The sequence below is a fragment of the Abramis brama genome (assembly GCF_963993115.1).
Source record: "Abramis brama genome assembly, chromosome: 7".
Classification (NCBI taxonomy): Eukaryota; Metazoa; Chordata; class Actinopteri; order Cypriniformes; family Leuciscidae; genus Abramis; species Abramis brama.
Genome location: NC_139969.1, coordinates 39,106,815 through 39,126,795, shown reverse-complemented (window position 1 = coordinate 39,126,795; position 19,981 = coordinate 39,106,815). Strand labels below are relative to the sequence as shown.

At 39.3% G+C, this 19,981-nt stretch overlaps 1 protein-coding gene across 1 annotated transcript; it reads left to right on the top strand.

The window, feature by feature from the left end:
• Positions 1–817: 817 nt before the first annotated feature.
• LOC311087570 (lymphocyte antigen 6B-like) lies at positions 818–3,534 on the top strand. The gene is made up of 4 exons (XM_084120893.1): positions 818–891; positions 976–1,095; positions 1,224–1,349; positions 3,219–3,534. Exons 1-4 carry the CDS (start codon positions 843–845, stop codon positions 3,284–3,286), a joined length of 363 nt encoding a protein of 120 aa, XP_083977019.1. The 5' UTR covers positions 818–842; the 3' UTR covers positions 3,287–3,534.
• Positions 3,535–19,981: the final 16,447 nt, after the last annotated feature.

Below are 19,981 nucleotides of genomic sequence, written 5' to 3'. Positions count from 1 at the left end.
AGTTTGCTTAATTGCAGAAAAAATGTGTTTGGTAGTGACGTTACTTAAAGTTACACACAGATTTTCAGACTTTTGAACAAATTTCCCTCAACATGATGGTACCTATCTACAATGAAAGAGAGGCTATGAGAGAGAGGGACACAGGAATATTTCCTGATCAAAAATGTAGGGGTGTGGTTAAAATCAGTCTCAGCTAATGGACTAAAACACACACTGTTTCGGCAGTGACGAAAATGCGGGACACATTTTCTTACATAAAGTTTCATGATTTAAAAATAAAATATTATATATATATACTGTATATATATATATATATATTTAAACTTCACTGTTTAAAATAAATCAAAGAGATATTTTTAAAAACATCAATAAAAAAAAATAAAAAATTACAATTAAGGGGTTAGGGTTCGGGACAGCCCCCTCCCAACTGAAAGTAATTTGTGATGATTTATATATATATATATTAAGCTTATTGATATTTTAAGTATTATTGTGGGATTCACCAGATAATAGAAGGATCTTTGTAAACATTTAAAATTTGAATACTTAAATTCTTTTTTTAATGTGTTTTTGTTTGTGGGACAGCAGTTTGCACCAATTCTGTAGAATGGCCCAGATAAATACACATACTCTTCTGAGGTTTATACTGTAGCCTTGTGTATATATATATACACCCATGGCTACGCCTATGCCCAACCTGCTTTAATTTCAAATTCCCTTTTCTAAGTAACTGTTATAGTTCCTTAGTAGTTCACAACGAGTCCTAAACCCACCCCTTTCTGAACAGACATAAAAGAAACAGGAGCATTATTTCTGTATAGTCACTCAGCTCCTGACCCAGGATGAATCTGCAGGTCTCCGTCGTTCTTCTTTTCATTTCTCTCACTGGAGGTACAGTAAACAGCAAGTATTGAAATGTATTATTTGCTAATCATACTGTAGAGCGCTAACTCAATGTCTCTCTCTGTCTGTAAGGGTATTCTCTCAAGTGTTACTCCTGCACACCTGATTTGACGGGTTCCTGTGAAACAAAAGAGGAGACATGTCCAGCTGGAGTTTCCAAATGTTCAAGCACAAGGGTTGAACAATCCATCGGTAAGTCCAGTATAATGTGAAAATCTGCTGTATAAGTGATACCACTGGAGAGAAAGTATACTTGTTAACTGCTAATATTGAAATTGTTTTATTATCTTATTATATGGACATTTATGTCTTTTTTACAGGTTCCTCTAAGGTGTCCGTCACAACTAAAGGGTGCGCACCTGAATGTGAACCAGCAACTACAACGCTACCAACTGGAGGGACAGCGACTAAGAGCTGCTGTAACACTGATCTTTGCAATGCAGCAGGTATTGGCCTTTGTTTGATCATGCGCTAGCAGTTTGAGTTTTTCATCCACAGGAAATTATACAAACAATAATTCAATATAATGGGCATCAGGTTTTTTTTTACTGGAGTAGATTAGGGATGTTCCCGAAGCCAAATACCTTCTATCTAAAATCTCTATGCAATAATGAGTGAAGTGAATGCACTTTAAATGAGCGCAAATCCGTCTGCGTGCATCTCTCAGAAATCAGAGCTTGACAGGAGTAATATCAACTCAAATAGGCTACTACATCATATACACGTTCTACAATATGATATCGTATATTACTGTATGTATATTTAAATGATTTAAAGGGATACTCCACATTAAAATGAAAATTCTGGCATCATATACTCACCCTCATGTTGTTTCAAACCTGTGTGAATTTCTTTCTTCTGCTGAACCGAAATGAAGATATTTAGAAGAATATCAGTAACCAGACAGTTTCTGGTCTCATTGACTTCCATAGTAGGAAAAAATATATACTATGGAAGTCAATGGGACCAGAAACTGTCTGGTTACTGATATTCTTCTAAATATCTTAATTTCGGTTCAGCAGAAGAAAGAAATTCACACAGGTTTGAAACAACATGAGGGTGAGGGTGAGTATATGATGACAGAATTTTCATTTTAAAGTGGAGTATCCCTTTAAGTCTTGTACAAAATGATACTCGAATGAATGGAATAAGCACAGCACGATCACAAATCAAACCGCGTTTTTGCCGTCTCTGCGCGTCTCCGTCTCTCAGCAACCAAACCAGCTCTAGCCTATCAACTAACATTCATATACATTAATTACTACTTGATATGGCTATTTAAATGTCAAACTTCGTATGATGTGATAAGCTACATGATAGATTTCTTTATCTCACTCTCTCTTGAAGCTGATCCTCGCTGTCCCCGTGCGTATTTGGCGCTGGAACTGTGAGGTTTTTCCCCTCTGCATCTTTGCTGGCTGTGCGTCGTCTCATTTCAGTACGACTCTCAACTGTGTGGTTACAAAGTATATTACCATGGCATCGAACACACCTCGGCCAATAATAATCATGATGTGTTTTGACACTTTTGTCTGGCTATAGCATTAGAAAAAATGTAGCATAATGGTACCATCAAGGCACGTCTTTTTAAGAGACATCCCAGCTTATTTCAGCAAGACAATGCCTTTACATGTTACAACAGTGTGGCTTCATAGTAAAAGAGTTCAGGTACTAGACCGGCCTGCCTGCAGTCAGACCGGTCTCCTATTGAAAATGTGTGGTGCATTATGAAGCAAAAAATACAACAACAGAGACCACAGATTGTTGAGTACTTAATGTAATTTATCAATAAGAAAGAAAATCTAACTTCAACAATTAGTGTCAGTTCCAAAACACTTACTGAGTGTTGTTAGAAGAAAAGGTGATGTATACACACAGAAGGTATTTTTACAAAAAAATAAATAAATAAAGTTTATCATTTTGAACATTGAAAAAATATAAATAAAAACTCCACTGCGGGACTAATAAAGGATTAGACCCACCTGAGCTAGATATTAAAGACTGGAAAGACAGTTCACTCCTATTACTTATGAATGGGAGAAACTGTCCCGCCTTCTAAGTAAAAGAGAAGATTTTGGTAAAGTAATTGCGTCACTGCATCGATCTGTTAGAAGCTCCGGTTCCCATAGGAACTCATACTAAATGTAGCAGAAGCTTGTGAATTAGTCTAGTACTTTCAGAGTTTTTTTTTTTTTTTTTTAAAGAGAAATTGATCAACAATGAACATGCAGTTTTCACAACTATTATTATCAATATTATTGTAAGTATTAGTAGTGGAGTGTTAATAATATTAATTTCCTTCCTGTCTTGATTAGATGGAGTGTATAAGGGAAGCGTCCTCTTGCTCGTGTCTCCTCTGCTCTTCTACTTCCTGTTTCAGTGAGTCCAGCTGAACTTCAGATTCTACAGCAAAGACCATCAAACAAACTCAATATGATACACAATCTGAATAAAGCTTGTTTATTGCTCTGCTGTTAAGGAACTGAAAATATGTACTTTTTTAACATTGAAAATTTACTGCATTAAAACTACCACATGACTTTTATTTGCATAAAGGAGAAGTTATTATAGAATGTAATAAAGAATTGGAGAAATAAAGAAATTTTAATAAAGAATTTTTTTTTAAATGTGAGGAACGTCTATAATAAAATATTTACTTATGTGTAGTAAACATCTATCTCAGTAAGTGACCAGAAATTTGTTTAACTTTTGGTTCAATTAGTAAGTGTCACTTATGGTAGTATATAAGTAGAGCATGAAGACAAAGACTGCAAGAACACAAGCCCTGTGTTAGACCTGTTGCTACCGCAATTTACAAGCTTAGATGTGGCTCAAGGAAGGATCTCGAAACTCATGAGCTGAAAGGGAACAGCAACTGGATAGAGGTCTAAATCAAATTTGTTGAAGGTAAGGTTTAGGTTAACATTACATTAGCCAAACAAGCTAGCCAGCTACCTCTGCCTTGCTGACTGAAATACATCTGTTTATCCAATTAAATTTTTATAAACACCTGTAAGACATTTTATGTGAGCATGCAATGCACTTCATATATATATATATATATTAAACACAGTTCCAATGCAGCAAATCACATACAATTTTGATCAGACATCGAACATTAAAATAGAAGTCCTTTGTCAGTAGAGCACAAACAGGCCACATCTGGATGAGTGAACCACAGGGTGAAAGGGACAAGACTGTCAAAAACGTAGCAATCGTTGTTGTGTCTGATGGCGCTCTCAACATGTATCTTCAAGAGGGCAGAGCAGAGCTTGTCTGTGTGATTTCATCTAATCATGTAGCCTGGAAATCCAGACCTAAATCTAAAAGATCCAGCTTGAGGGGCGGCACCAAGCATGCATTTGAAAATCTCACTGCATGCAATTGGATAACACTACGACCAATCACAACAAGTTATCGCTTAGCTAGCCAGCGGAGCTAACTGGTAGATTAGACTCTTGCCGTATCCAGTCGGCAAAACAGCAAGAACTCCCTTCTTGCAAAGGAACGATTCGAGCGTTGTCTTCTGTTCCTCTTTTAGAGAAAAAGACTAAATCTTTCATTGTAGCGGCCAAAGCTGTTTCAAACAAATGGTGTTCATTCAACTTTAGCAAATTCAGCAAATTCAAATCAACTTGTGCTCTCGCGAGAACTCTGGATTACCAGGGTACCAATCATGGTCATGCAGAGCCACAAAACCACAGGTTTTAAGACATAAGATAATAGAACATTTAAATGAAGAGCTGCACGATTCTGGAATTGAGAATCACAACTTTTTTATTTAAAAAAGAAATCCTGATTCTGAATAGACAACTAAACAAAATAACATGTTCATTTACTAGAGGTTTTAACAATGAATAGCTCCAGTCTATTAAAATATGAATTCGATTTTTTTTTTTTTTAATCAGTTTGAATTAATTATTCATCAGTGTTTATATCCAAAGTTTTATCCTTAAAATGCTGTGATCATTTGAATTATTATAAGACCGAAATAATGATACTGTGTGTTTGAAAAGACTGTTTGTGAAGCTGTTTATAGCAACTATACATGACAATTCTCAGCTCTTAGATTTGAATGTTTGCAACCACAGATTTGAATGTTCGCTGTGATTGGGGGTTAGGGTTAGTCAAAAGGTTTACAGTGGTTCTCAACCTGGGGTACGCAAAGTGATGGAGGGGGTACATGAACAAAATACTGAAATGTACTGTTAATTTAATTATATCGCAGACTTAAAGGGGTCATGAACTGAGAAATCTAAATTCCCTTGAACTTTTGATATTTAAAAGGTTGTTGTTCTATAAAAACATCCTGTAAGTTTAGAATCAAAACTTTCTCGTTCGTCTAAAAACAGCTTATATTGAAGCCAATCTGCAAAAACGACAGGTCGTGGAATGTGCCACTTTATTACGTAATAGTGTAGCTAAACACAGATCAACGCCTGCTTCTACATCACTGTCTGTATAGCCCGCCCACCGATTCGTGAAAACCATGCAGTTGGTAACAGAGAGACGCTGACGCTGGGTTACTAGAGTTAGCAAGAGATAAAGATGGCATCGGGGACAGCAAGATGGCAAATAGCACAGCAGTGAACATTTACACAGATGCCTCACACCAGCCAATCACAGCAGTGGGCGTTTAAACTGAAGTCTCACAGCAGCCAATCACAGCAGTGGGCGTTCACACTGAAGTCTCACAGCAGCCAATCACAGCAGTCACACCTCTTCAAACAGAGCGTTCAAATCAGGGGACTTAAATCATGGCAGGAAAAATCCATTTTATTTCTAATCTAGATCATGACCATTTTTTATGTAAAAAAATATACTAATATTATAAGTGCAACCCATGTAACATTATAAAACAGTAAAACAATGCAGTTCAGGGCCACTTTAAATAACATTCAACTAAGCATGTGTTTCTCACAGGTAAAATTTATAAGCACATGCCCCCTCTAGTGTACAAAAAAAAAATGGTTGTGCCATAATAGGTCAAATGATCCATGACATCCAATCAAATTACCCCTTATTTAGCAGTCAAAAAATTGCATCCACTCAAGTGTCATGCGTAAGTGTACGAGGTGTACGATATATATATATAATATATAATTAGTTGCCCCCTTATTTTAAGATGGGACCCCCCAAAAATAAAATTCTGGCTACGCCCCTGGTTTAAAGGTGTAAGACTTGAGAAATTAGAAAATGCCGGACAGTCTGGTTAAGGAGTGACCAGACCCTGAGAAGACAGGATTTTGCTGGAAATTACCATTTGAACTCACCATTTGAGACAAAAGTCTCACCTCCAAGTCATCCTAATCTACATTTCATTCCCTCATCCATCACTCATCTCTCTCATACTCAAATCACCTGAATTCACCCAAAAAAATATATGGTTTAATGTGAATGATTATCATCGAGTATTATACATATTTAGTATTATACATATTTAGCATTTGAAATGTCTCAGTGCGACTGGTACAAATGTCTAATTTCCAAATAAGTAAAACAAAAGGTAATAAGGTTTTTAGGAGTTTAGAGATAGCTGGCACACAAAGGAAGGTGGTCTCTAGACAAATGGTCTCATACCCCCAAAAGGTGTAACCTCTGAATGCAAATTTCCATTGTTAGCAGATGTTTCCATGTGAAAGAAGTTTCTGTCTATATAATGGAATGCAACGAGAAGATCGCTTTTTGTAACTCAAGTTGGCCCATGATGCTAAGAGTGAGTAAACTCTTAGCATCATGTATCTTAAAGTTGGGTCGGGGCCTTTCTGTATTTCAGATTAGCCCGTGAGGCTGAGAGTAAGACTCTCAGCCTGAGAGTAAGGCTAAGAGTAAGACTCTCAGCTTCATGTATAATGTTGGGTTTGCATCTCTTCTCTTTATTCCAGAGCATTTGCTGTTTTGTATCTATTATCTTTGAATAGATTATAGAATTGGCATGATACATTTACCTGACATAATAAATTGTTACATTTGATTATTCTAACCGTCTTTGACATTATTTTTATTAAGAGTTAAGAAGAATAGTCAAACATTGACTCATGCTCTCAACATGTATCTTCAAGAGGGCAGAGCAGAGCTTGTCTGTGTGATTTCATCTAATCATGTAGCCTGGAAATCCAGACCTAAATCTAAAAGATCCAGCTTGAGGGGCGGCACCAAGCATGCATTTGAAAATCTCACTGCATGCAATTGGATAACACTACGACCAATCACAACAAGTTATCGCTTAGCTAGCCAGCGGAGCTAACTGGTAGATTAGACTCTTGCCGTATCCAGTCGGCAAAACAGCAAGAACTCCCTTCTTGCAAAGGAACGATTCGAGCGTCGTCTTCTGTTCCTCTTTTAGAGAAAAAGTCTAAATCTTCAGAGTAAGGCTAAGAGTAAGACTCTCAGCTTCATGTATAATGTTGGGTTTGCATCTCTTCTCTTTATTCCAGAGCATTTGCTGTTTTGTATCTATTATCTTTGAATAGATTATAGAATTGGCATGATACATTTACCTGACATAATAAATTGTTACATTTGATTATTCTAACCGTCTTTGACATTATTTTTATTAAGAGTTAAGAAGAATAGTCAAACATTCAATCACATTTAATGATGAACAGATATCATTAAAACCTTTTCATTTATGGAGTCCGATGAAATAACGAGAAAATACATTTTCAAATGTATTGCATTTAATAAAAAAATACTTTGCCTCGAGAAAAGGACAGTAACACGTAAAGACCTTCCGCGCTGGTCGGATGCCGGCTGTGGGCGGATCAAGCGCGAACCTTACAAAGGCAAATGCAACAAAGCGCCAATTCGCGACAGTGACTTCAAGCAAGATTCCTGAGGTAGGCTTAAGCTGTACTTTAAATCATATTTTTGATATATTTTGACATAAGTTTGCTGAAATGATTAGCAATATGTGATAAGTGCTTTGAAGCCACTGTTGCAGGTAGCATACAATAACTTATAAAATCTCTATACAATTGGCTAACTTTGTATCAAATAAGTGACCTTTGCATCATGTCTAACATTATATTTATTACACAGCAAATGAACCAATCAGAAGATGGACCATTTTCTATGTTCAGTCTTACCAGATTAATTGTATCCAGGTTAGCATTGTAAACTCTCACTAATTCATTCATACCAAATCTAGCATTCTAAACAACTTAAGTTTATATATTTTTGCATTATTTTGATATTTTATTAGGCAGAAGACTCTCTACCATTGCAGTCCCACCTGAACAGGAAGGTCCTAAAAGCAGCGCACAGGTGGGTTAACTACTGTAGGAAGGAGAACGGTCATCACACAGTGATTTCTTGCATGTGTCTTACTGTGTATTTGTCTCAAACAGGGACCCCTTCACTGCAGACAAGCTGGAATGGGCTAAAACATCGATTTCATTCTATTCTGTCATTTTTGGACAGAATTTAGGATATGTAAGTATTAAAATTTAATCTGGCATAATTTAATTTAATTAATCTGAAATGTTTGAATATGTTATTGACAAAAAGCTGTTTACAAATATAATATTCTTAAGTTATAGTAAAAATAATAATAAAAATGTAAAAAAAGGAGGTTAAAAATAATTTGAAACTAATATGGAATTCTCTCTCTCTCTCTCTATCTCTCTCTCTCTCTCTCTCTCTCTCTCTCTCTCTCTCTCTCTCTCTCTCTCTCTCTCTCTCTCTCTCTCTCTCTCTCTCCCCGTTTTATATAGTGTTGGAACCGGGACTTCCCCTGAAGGACTGAGTACATTTGTGTATTTGGACACGCATACAGACCAGGGAACATTCTGATGTTGTCAGTCAAGTTCTGAACAGTAACCAATCTTTGGAGAAGTTCATTTATTCGCAAAGGTGGACAAAAACATTGTGTTGGCTTTTTAAAGATTATTTTGATGATGACTTTTACTCCTATGCTGTGGAAAAGATGGAGGAGTAGACAGTCAGACATTGATAATAATAAGAAATGTTTCTTGAGCATCAAAGAGACTTCTTTCAAAAACATTAAGACACTTAAATACTTCTTTTGGCCACCAGTGTACATGAATCCAACAAATTTTTGGAAATAAAAATGATAAATATTCTGCAGTTTTATGATTGTAATAGTTGATATTTCATTATAATAATTGTATAAGCTAAACAACCAATGACTCTACATTAATTTTGTCAAATGCTAACGTTTTGTTTAGGATTTAATGTATGTTTTTTGAACAATGTGTGCAGTGAAGGACAGCACATAATGTGTTAATTTAACACGTTTACACATCTTTGTGCTAACCTTTCTGACATATTTAGTTTGTTGAAATCAACACAATGAATGAGTTAAAATTAACACAAAAAAACGTTGTCCCTAAACTCACCCATTAATGTGTAAAATTGAACACATAATTTCCAGCATTGGCAGACTGTTTATTTTGTGATGTATATGAAATATTTTAAATAAAAAAATGGTATTTTGTAATAATTTTGTACAAATTGATTTGTATGTCAGTAGTACTCATTTAGGATAAAATTAAAAATAAATTCTATATCAGAATTATGAAATCTAATTTATATTTAGTACAAATAAAAAATAATTACAGTAGTGTACCGATTAGCTTGGTTTTTACAGTAATACACTGTATTACACAATTACAGTACCATGTAGTTACTGTAAAACTGAAATACAGTAATGGTACTGTAAATCTTAGTTACTGTAAAAAAAAACTTGAAATGTCTAACAGTATAGTTAAAATAAGAAATAGGTTATTAAAGAGAGTTAAAAAGTCATAATTTTTGATGATTTTATTTCATACAAGAAAGCACAGGCACTGGTAAGGAAAATAATCTGTGTAGCTAAAATAAATCATTGGAGAGAGAATTGTGACTGAATTGGTGAGAAGATAGACATCAGTGATATATGGGGAATGATTAGAAAAATGGAAGGGATACATACATTTAATAGTATTCCAGTTTTAATCAGTGGAAATAAACAAATTATCAGTAATAAGGAAAAGGCTAAGGTGTTGGCTGAGACATTTGTAAAGGTGCATAGTAATAATAACATTTCAGAAGATATGAAGAAACAAAGAGAACAAAGTTTAAAAAAGATAATCCAGATGTTTTAATGCAAAAAGTCTCCTCGGAAAGTCCAATGGATGCATTCTTCACATTGAATGAACTCAAACAGGCGCTGAAAGGGGTAAAACATACTTCTCCGGGGAAGGATGAAGTGTGTTACGATATGATCAAGCATTTATCAGAAAATGCATTAAATATAAACTTAAAACTTTACAATGAAGTATGGGAATCAGGAAAACTCCCATCTTCATGGAAACAAGGAGTGGTAGTAGCTATTGCAAAGCCTGGGAAAGACAACTCAATTCCGACGAATTATAGGCCTATTGCTTTGACATCAATTAAATGCAAAGTGATGGAAAGAATGGTTGTCTCGATTATTATTTTATTTGGAGACCAGAAATTTGATACATCCATATCTGGTACTGAATACTCTGATATTTATCAAATAGACAATGGAACCCCTCAATGTAGTGTTTGCAGCTCTATATTTTTAAATATGATGAATCAGGAATAGGAAAATCACTGTACGTGGATGACAGAGCTCTGTGGATAAGAACCTGCCTGCAGTATATAGGGAAAAAAAATGCAGGATGCAATAGATGTTGTTGAAAACTGGACTAATCAGTGGGGATTCCAGCTTTCAGTTGTTAAAACGTACTCGGTTACTAACGTAACCTCGGTTCTCTCTAGAAGAGGGAACGAGTACTGCGTTGAAAACGCTAGGGGAAAAACTATTTTTCATGAAATACTGAAGCAAAAAATTATCCTTTAATTTTTGAAATAATGTAAAGCGCATTGCAGCAGCACACAGCCATGGGCGAGACGGCTCGCTCGCTCATTGGCTGCTCTGCGGCAACTGCATAAGCCTATCGAGCGAGGCCTGCGGTGACGTCAGGCCAATGAGGGCGCTTCATGCCCTCCTCGCCACTTCCCGCCGAAACGGGCGTGGCTTAGCCCTATAAAGGAAGCTCGAAAAGGCTGATTCACTGATTTTATTCATCGCCGAAGCGAACCAGAGTGAACCGTACGCACGGCCAGAAAACGCAGTACTCGTTCCCTCTTCTAGAGAGAACCGAGGTTACGTTAGTAACCGAGTACGTTCTCTTACCAGAGGTCTCTCGTACTGCGTTGAAAACGCTAGGGGAACCAGTGCAAAACGCCGTGCGTACTGTGATTAATCACCCATAAACCTGGATACCCAGGATTTATCAAGCATAAATCACTAGAGGGACTCACAGAGAGTCCTGGAACAGGAAGGGAACCCTTCTGCCCCTATATGGTGACGTCCACTGACACAATAACATGACATCATATAGACAAGGCGGGGAGCCTGAACTAATGTGGGAATTTGTGGGTCTTACGCAATACTGCCCATATGATAGCCGGCAGCGCACTGCGCTCACGGCCTCAGAGTCCTAATCAGACAACTGATTCGACTATACCGACAATAGCTTAGCCTGCAAGGCGGGAACCTCTAGGTTATAAAACCTAATAAATGTAGACGGCGAGGCCCAGCCTGCCGCCATACATATGTCTTGCAAGGAAATCCCGCTAGACCAAGCCCACTAAGAGGCGACACCTCTCGTGGAGTGCGCTCTGACACCCAATGGGCATTGTAAGCCCTTGGTAGTGTATGCCAGCGCTATGGCGTCGACTATCCATCTGGATAGGCTCTGTTTCAAAACAGCCATTCCCTTGGAACGTCCACTGAACGAGACAAATAGCTGCTCAGTCTGTCTGAAGACAGAAGAGCGAGACACGTAAGCTCTTAGAGCCCTAACAGGGCAAAGAAAACTTGTGTCCCCTTCCTCGCCCGACACCGGCAGGGCAGACAGGGAAATAACCTGAGCCCGAAATGGTGTGTTGAGGGATTTTGGAACGTAACCGTGCCTAGGTTTGAGTATGACTCTTGAGTCGCTTGGCCCAAACTCTAAGCACGCCGCGCTCACCGAGAGCGCGTGCAGGTCACCTATGCGCTTCACTGAAGCGAGAGTCAACAAAAACACTGTTTGAAGGACAGATGTTTGAGACTAACCGTTTGGATAGGCTCGAAAGGGGCACCTTTCATGGCCTCCAAAACCGTAGAGAGGTCCCACATAGGGACTAAAGGAGGTCTGGGAGGATTCAGCCTCCTAGCTCCCCTGAGGAAGCGGATGACTAAATCGTTCCTTCCTATTGACTGACCGAGCGTTGTTTCAGAGAACGCTGCGATAGCCGCCACATAGACTTTGAGCGTGGAGGGGGCTCTGCCCTTATCCAACAGCTCCTGTAGGAAGGAGAGAACCTCTGTCACCTCACAATCGAGGGGTGAACGACCCCGAGCTGTGCACCAGCTGGAGAATACCGACCACTTCGAGGCGTAAAGCCGTCTAGTTGATGGAGCTCTAGCCTGAGTGATAGTATTTAGCACTCCCACTGAGAGGTCAGCGGGTACCCGTTGAGTGCCCACACGTGGAGGGACCACAATTCCGGGTGAGGATGCCAAATCGAACCCCTGGCCTGAGAGAGGAGGTCCCTCCTCAATGGCACTGGCCATGGGGCAGTGTCTGCTAACTGCATCAGAACTGGGAACCATGGTTGGTTCTTCCAGAGCGGTGCTACAAGCAGCACTGAGCATTTTGTTTCCCTGATCCGTTCTATCACCTGAGGCAGGAGAGAGACGGGGGAAAAAGGCGTAGAGCGGACAGCGCGGCCACGTTCGGGACAGCGCGCTCTCGCTCTTGGAAAAGAACGCGGGGCAGTGAGCGTTTTCGTGAGACGCGAACAGGTCCACCTCCGCTCTGCCGAATCTCTCCCACAACAGCTGGACTGTTTGCGGGTGTAGAGACCATTCGCTCGTAGGAATGTTGTTCCTGGACGGTCTGTCTGGTCCCAAATTCTGGAGCCCAGGCACGTGCACTGCTCTCAGCAAGCGCAAGTTGCGCTGAGCCCATATCAGGAGGCGTTCCGCCAACCTGTATAGGTTTCGGGATCTGAGACCGCCCTGGCGATTTATATAGGACACCACAGACATGTTGTCCGAGCGGACTAAGACGTGTTGGTCCTTGATTTGAGGACGAAAACGCGTTAGCGCGTTGTCCACTGCCAACATTTCAGGCAGTTGATATGTTGGAGCTTCTCCCGTTCTGACCACAGGCCGAAGAACGAACTGCCCTCGAGCAGCGCTCCCCATCCCGAGGTAGAGGCATCTGTCGACACCACCATAACTCTCGAGGAAGTCCCCAGGCTTACACCTGATTGGTACCAGTCGCTCGCTTTCCAAGGTTTCAGAGCTGCAACACAGCTCTGATTGACCTTGAGACGCAGCTGACCGGATGCCCACGCTCTGCGCGGTACTCGCGCTTTCAACCAGAACTGCAGAGGGCGCATGCGGAGCAGGCCCAACTGAAGAACCGATGATGCTGAGGCCATGAGACCTAGCATCCTCTTTTTGAAAATTCCTGAGCGGGACGGTCGCGCCGCAGCGGAAAGAGCTCGCTGCGCGCTGAATGTCTAGCACACGCTGTGGTGATAGCCGCGCTATCACAGACTGCGAGTCCAGAACTGTGCCCAGAAACGAAATCGTTTGACTGGGGTTCAGAGAACTCTTCGTCCAATTGAATCTGAGACCAAGATTCTCGAGGTGATTGAGTAAGATGGTCCTGTGCTCCATGAGCTCTGATCGTGATTGAGCTAGAATCAGCCAGTCGTCCAAATAGTTCAGCACTCGCATGCCTCGGAGTTTGAGAGGTGCGAGCGCTGTGTCCATGCACTTCGTAAATGTACGAAGTGCTAGGGACAAGCCGAACGGCAGGACTGTATACTGGTATGTCTGGCCCTCGAAGGCGAATCTCAAGTATCGCCTGTGACGTGACGCTATTTGTATTTGAAAATACGCGTCCTTCAGATCTATCAACATAAACCAGTCTCCTCGGCGAATATGCGCAAGGATTTTTCTGGTCATGAGCATTTTGAAACCGTGTTCCACTAATGCCTTGTTCAGCTGTCTTAGATCCAGTATGGGTCTGAGACCCCCGTCTTTTTTGGGAACCAGAAAGTATCTCCTGTACAGCCCCCCTTCGCTTTGAGCCTGAGATAAAGGCTCTATAGCCCCTTTTCTCAGCAGTTTTGATATTTCGGCTCGAAGTAGGTGTGCTACTTCTGAATTCACCGTAGTTTCGACGTGCACTGTGAAGCGGCGAGGACGTTGGCAAAACTGTAGCGAGTAGCCTCTCTTTATAATGTCTAGCACCCATTCCGAAACCCCTGGAAGCGCTGCCCATGCATCTGCATGGTTGGCTAAGGGTTGGATGCGAAGCGCGCTCTGTTCGCTGGGTGACAGAAGCGCTTCGGCGTGCTGTAACATAGGCGTCATGCCTGTGACATCACAGCGGGCAGAATGCTCGCTCTCGACCACACTACGGTGCTTAACCGAGTGAGGGAGGGCTGAGTGAGTCCCGTAGGACTCATAATGTCTGTGAGTAAGTGTGGGCGCAGAGGAGCGGGCACACCTACTGCTTTGGACGCGCTGTCTGCCTGAGCAAAGTGAGCGCGCACTGGTTTCGTTTTACAGAAACCGTGACATGTGCAGAACATAGTGTTTGTGGGCACTGGGCAGTGGGCACGTTTACTATGTTGAATGCGCGATCGACCTGAGTCGATTTTATGAGCGCGGGCCCTGTGTGAAGGGCTGTGCTTGTGCGTAGGGATGGCACTGGACAGTGGGCATCTGCTCTACACCTGAAGCATCTACCACTGGGCCACAGTAAAGATACATATACATTCTGTTAGCGCGAGTATTATGCAATACTGACATTTTCAGACGCCTGAAAGTGCCAGAATGTGAGAAGAGTGGATATCGCCCGGTTTCAGCGGGGCTAAAAACACTCCATTCTCCTTTCGCCAGCGACGCACGGGAACCGTAGAAACGGTGTTCGGTTGCAGGCAAGCGGGTATTACGCGCTTGCTGGCTGCAAAATGCACCTCTGCAGTCGCCCTCAGGGGACTGACAGAGCGAAGCATTGGCGGCATAAATATATGCCGCTAGACCGGGATTCGAACCCCGGTCTCCCGTGTGAAAAACCTATAAATCCACCACTGAGCCACAGGGGGATACAGGCTTTTGGATGCGTTGAGCGTCAACATGTATTCTCCGGCGTTGCTGGCAGGCGTGCGTGTTTATAACAGACTCGCTTGCTGCAAATGATATTTCCAGTCGCCGAACAGGGAACTGAGAAATGTGAGAGAAAAGAGGCCAGTACGGCCAAAGGCGGGACTAAGAACACTCTTTTCTCCTTTCGCCGGTGAATGACGCGCGCAGAGGCAGGGTAGCTTTTCTTGTAACGTAAAGAAAAACTAACCCCGACCGTCCGCTTCCAGGAGGAGCAGCCTCGGAGAAGGATGCCAGGTGAGTCCTCAGAGTCACCATAGGCAATTGGCTCGGAGTGAGGGCGGTCGCCGTCAGCGAGAGCGAGAGCTGCGAGATCCTCTAGGAAAGGGGGGCGTCTTGAAAAAGACGCCCGGCTCTTTTAGTGTAAAATGGTACATACATAAAACACAGTATAGAGAAGGATATAGGCGCCGGATAGCACAGCAGGTACGGCGGTGAAGGCGGCGTTGGCCAGCAGCTTCTGGAGTGGCTCGTCCCACTGAAGGTGCTTTCTCAGACGTCGCGCTGTGCTTCTCTCGTGATCCAACGATGCGTGAGCTTCGCTGAAGAGATGAAAAATCAGTGAATCAGCCTTTTCGAGCTTCCTTTATAGGGCTAAGCCACGCCCGTTTTCGCGAAGCGCCCTCATTGGCCTGACGTCACCGCAGGCCTCGCTCGATAGGCTTATGCAGTTGCCGCAGAGCAGCCAATGAGCGAGCGAGCCGTCTCGCCCATGGCTGTGTGCTGCTGCAATGCGCTTTACATTATTTCAAAAATTAAAGGATAATTTTTTGCTTCAGTATTTCGTGAAAAAGAGTTTTTCCCCTAGCGTTTTCAACGCAGTACGAGAGACCTCTCGTAAGAGAACCCAGGTAATATGTTTTTCAAAAAAGAAGAAAACTCCTGAAATTAAATTACAATTATAAAATCAAACACTAGAGCAAGTAACAATAATTAGGTGTCTGGGAGTGTGGATGGATTCAAATTAACATTTGGGTCTCATATTCAGAAGATAATTGATAAATGTAAGAAAGGAGTTAATGTGTTGAGGTGCTTGGCAGGAGTGGATTGGGGTTTTACAAGGCTATATTGTGCATTAATTAGGTCATCAATTGATTATTGTTGAATAATATATGGCTCAGCATCAACCTCGCTGCTAACTAAGATAGAGATGATTTAAAACCAAGCTCTTAGAATATGCTGTGGAGCTTTTAGATAATCTCCTGTGACAGCTTAGCCAAGGTAGAAATGGGTGAAATGGCACTTGACATTCATGAAATTCAGCTACAAATGGTATATTGGACTGGTATTAAAGGTCTGCCAGTCTATCCACCTTGGCTGCAAATACTTAAACAAATAAATGAAAACCAGAAATATGTTCCAAAAGAGATAATAGTGCAGCAGTATTTAAATACTGAATACTTCAAATTTTTGCAAATTTATACAGATGGTTCAGAAACTCGGCATTCAGCCACTTCAATGTATATTCCTGACTTTAAATATAAATCTGCAAAAAGAACTGCTAACAATATATCAGTTGTTGGTTTTAATAAAGACTCGGAGCACTCATTTCCCAGTAAAACGCACAGAACAAAAAGGGCATCACATTTTACTGCGTTTTCAACAACATGTGCACCTCTTCCTCTGTGAAAAACGACCAGAATACAAAAATATGCTTAGAGCTCCACCTAGTGGTTATATTATCAAACTTAAAGGGATACTTCACTTTAAAATGAAAATGCTGTCATCATTTACTCACCCTCAAGTTGTTTCAAACCTGTATGAATTTCTTTCTTCTGCTGCACAGAAAGATAGATATTTTGAAGAATGTCAGTAACCAAACAGTTAACTGGAACCATTGACTTCCTTAGTAGGAAAAAAAAGTACTATGGAAGTCAATGGTTCCAGTTAATTGTTTGGTTACTGACATTCTTCAAAATATCTTCCTATGTGTTCAGCAGAAGAAAGAAATTCATACAGGTTTGAAACAACTTGAGGGTGAGTAAATGATGACAGAATTTTCATTTTAAAGTGAAGTATCCCTTTAAAGGAGAAATTCACATTTGAGCTTCCCTTAAATCGGGCATCCACAAAGCTGGAGATCTGTAGTACTCGTTCCACCTGCTTTGTGTATCTCCCTTGCAAGTCTTCTCTCATTACTTGCTTCATCTGTCTGATGAGTAGATTGTCTTCAGCTTGCTCAGAGAGGATTTCACTGCCAATGTGCTCCAGTACCGGTGTGACAGTATGACCCGTTTCTCCGATGCCAGGGCATCAGTGAGGTCATAGAGTGGTTGAATGAGCTGGTTGACATTCTCAAGTGTGGCAATGTCATTATATTTTGGCATGAGATGCCATGTATTCCTGTCACTACCCTTACGAAAAAGAAATATACTTCAAGTTAATTTTTTGAAGTATACTTAAGTAATGTTCAAGTATATTTTTAAGTATACTTTATGTAGTAAGTATACTAATGTCAATGTGTACTTGTAGTACACTTGTAAGTGTACCGGTTGGGACTAAATTGGTCCACTTTTAGTGTATAAAAGTATATGTTCAAGTGTACTATAAGTGTAAGAGTAGTAAACTTTAAATGCACAACTAGTTCATAATTACGTTTCTCATTTATACTGCAAGTGAACTTATGGGTATACTAGTAGTTTACTATTTTAATACTTGTAGCAACTTTGAAGTATACTCTCAGTAAACTACTAGTTTAGTAGTTTTATACTACAAGTTTTCTTTAAGTGAACTTAACATCATACTTATAGTTTACCATTTATATATTATTTTTGCTCTTTTAATGTACTCTCAGTAAACTACTAGTTTAGTAGTTTTATACTGCAAGTTTTCTTTAAGTGAACTTAACATTATACTTATAGTTTACTTTTTATATATAATTTTTGCACTTGCAGTAGGCCTATACTAGTCTACTATGTTCAAATGTTATTTTTTATACTTGAAAAATACCTTTAACTGTACTTTAATTGTAAAAACATTTTATTAGCTTCATGCATCCTTTTTTATCAACACTTGAATGTTGGTAAGTTTCATAAAGAAAGGCAACATTTTAAAAAAAGATGAGAAAATCACATTTTTGTCAAAGACTACGCCTTGATCAGATTCAGAAATGTGATCAAAACACAGATGGAGTAGATCGAGTCCAACACCCCCAAAGCTTCACAGTCGTTTTCTCTTCATGGGTTTGATATTTCATTTGGAAACATTAAGCAGTTTTGATTTACATGCTGTTTAATGTTTGATGATCACGTTATTTTACATTTGAGTGAGCAATCTTCTTCAAAAACACTTGTTTCAGCTTCTTCATCTTCATGTTTTGATCCAGAGATTCTGTACTAGAAGATGTGTCATAGCGCCCCCTACCGTATAACAGTGAAAACATGGATAGCTGGAAAATTCAGTCAATGGTGGGGAAAGAGTAAAGTAGAATTAAAGTAAATTCCTATGTGCACTACCAGTGGACTAGCCTACCCAAAAATTCATACGCAGAATTAGAAACATCTGTTTTATATCAATATTTTAATCAATATTTTCAAACAATGTAAGTTTCATAAGACTGTATATGAAAAACTATGTAAAAAAAGTATATTTAATATTTATTATATTTAATATTTAATATATTTAAAAAGTATTTAATAAGCTACTCAATCAAACTAGTAAACACAAGTACAAGCCAAGAATACTTAGAATACTTAATTATACTTTTAAGTATATCTCGATCAACAAGTATAGGCCAAATATACTTAGACTTATAAGTCAAGTATAATTAAGTGGAATCTGAAGTATATTTCTGAGAAGTACATAAAAAGTAGACTGAAAGTATAATTTCTTATTTTTACTTTAAAAGAAGTATACTAATAGCACACTTGAATAAACTTTTTGGTAACACTTTAGAATACTGTTCCTTCATTAATGAATAATTACACAGGAACAAACAAGTAACGTATTATTAACATTCTAGTAACTACTATTAACTAACAAGAAACTCTGATTAACAAATTAGTAAGTAATAGTGCTCAGATGAATGTAGTAGTTCATTATTAGCTAATCAATAACTACTATTTTTTCATACCTCCCAGAGAACTACTATCTACAGGTTCATAATTAACATGAATAATGCATAATTTATAATAAAAGGTAACGGTAACCCACTAGTATGACTCAAGTATTACTACATCATTCTAAAGGAACTACTAATTATTTGGATCAGTATTCTAAAGTGAAAAACATGATAACTACCTAATATTGACTGAAGTCATTGTAAGCTTTTGAGATTTTTGTAAGATTTTGAATAGTAATTCCTTTAGTCATTACTAGTGTGTTCCCATGATCTTCACTTTAGAATACTGATCTAAATAATTAGTAGTTCCTTTAGAAAGATGTAGTAACACTTGAGTCATTACTATCAGAAACCTTACAAAAGCCTTAAAACTTACAATGACTTCAGTCAATATTAGGTATTTATCATGTTTTTCACTTTAGAATACTGATCCAAATTATTAGTAGTTCCTTTAGAAGGATGTAGTAACACTTGATTAATTACTAATGAGTTACCATTACCTTATTATATATTATGCATTATTAATATTAATTATGAACCTGTATATAGTAATTCTTAGTAGTCTTCAGTGAGGTATGAAAAATAGTAGTTATTGATTAGCTAATAGTGAACTACCACATTCGACTGAACGCTATGACTTACTAATTCGTTAATCAGTTTCTTGTTAGTTAATAGTAGTTACTACAATGTTAATAGTGCATTACTCATTCGTTCCTGTGTAGTTATTCATTAATGAAGGAACAGTATTCTAAAGTGTTACCAACTTTTTTTTTCTTTTTTTTTTTCGTAAGGGTAGCCATGACTGCACA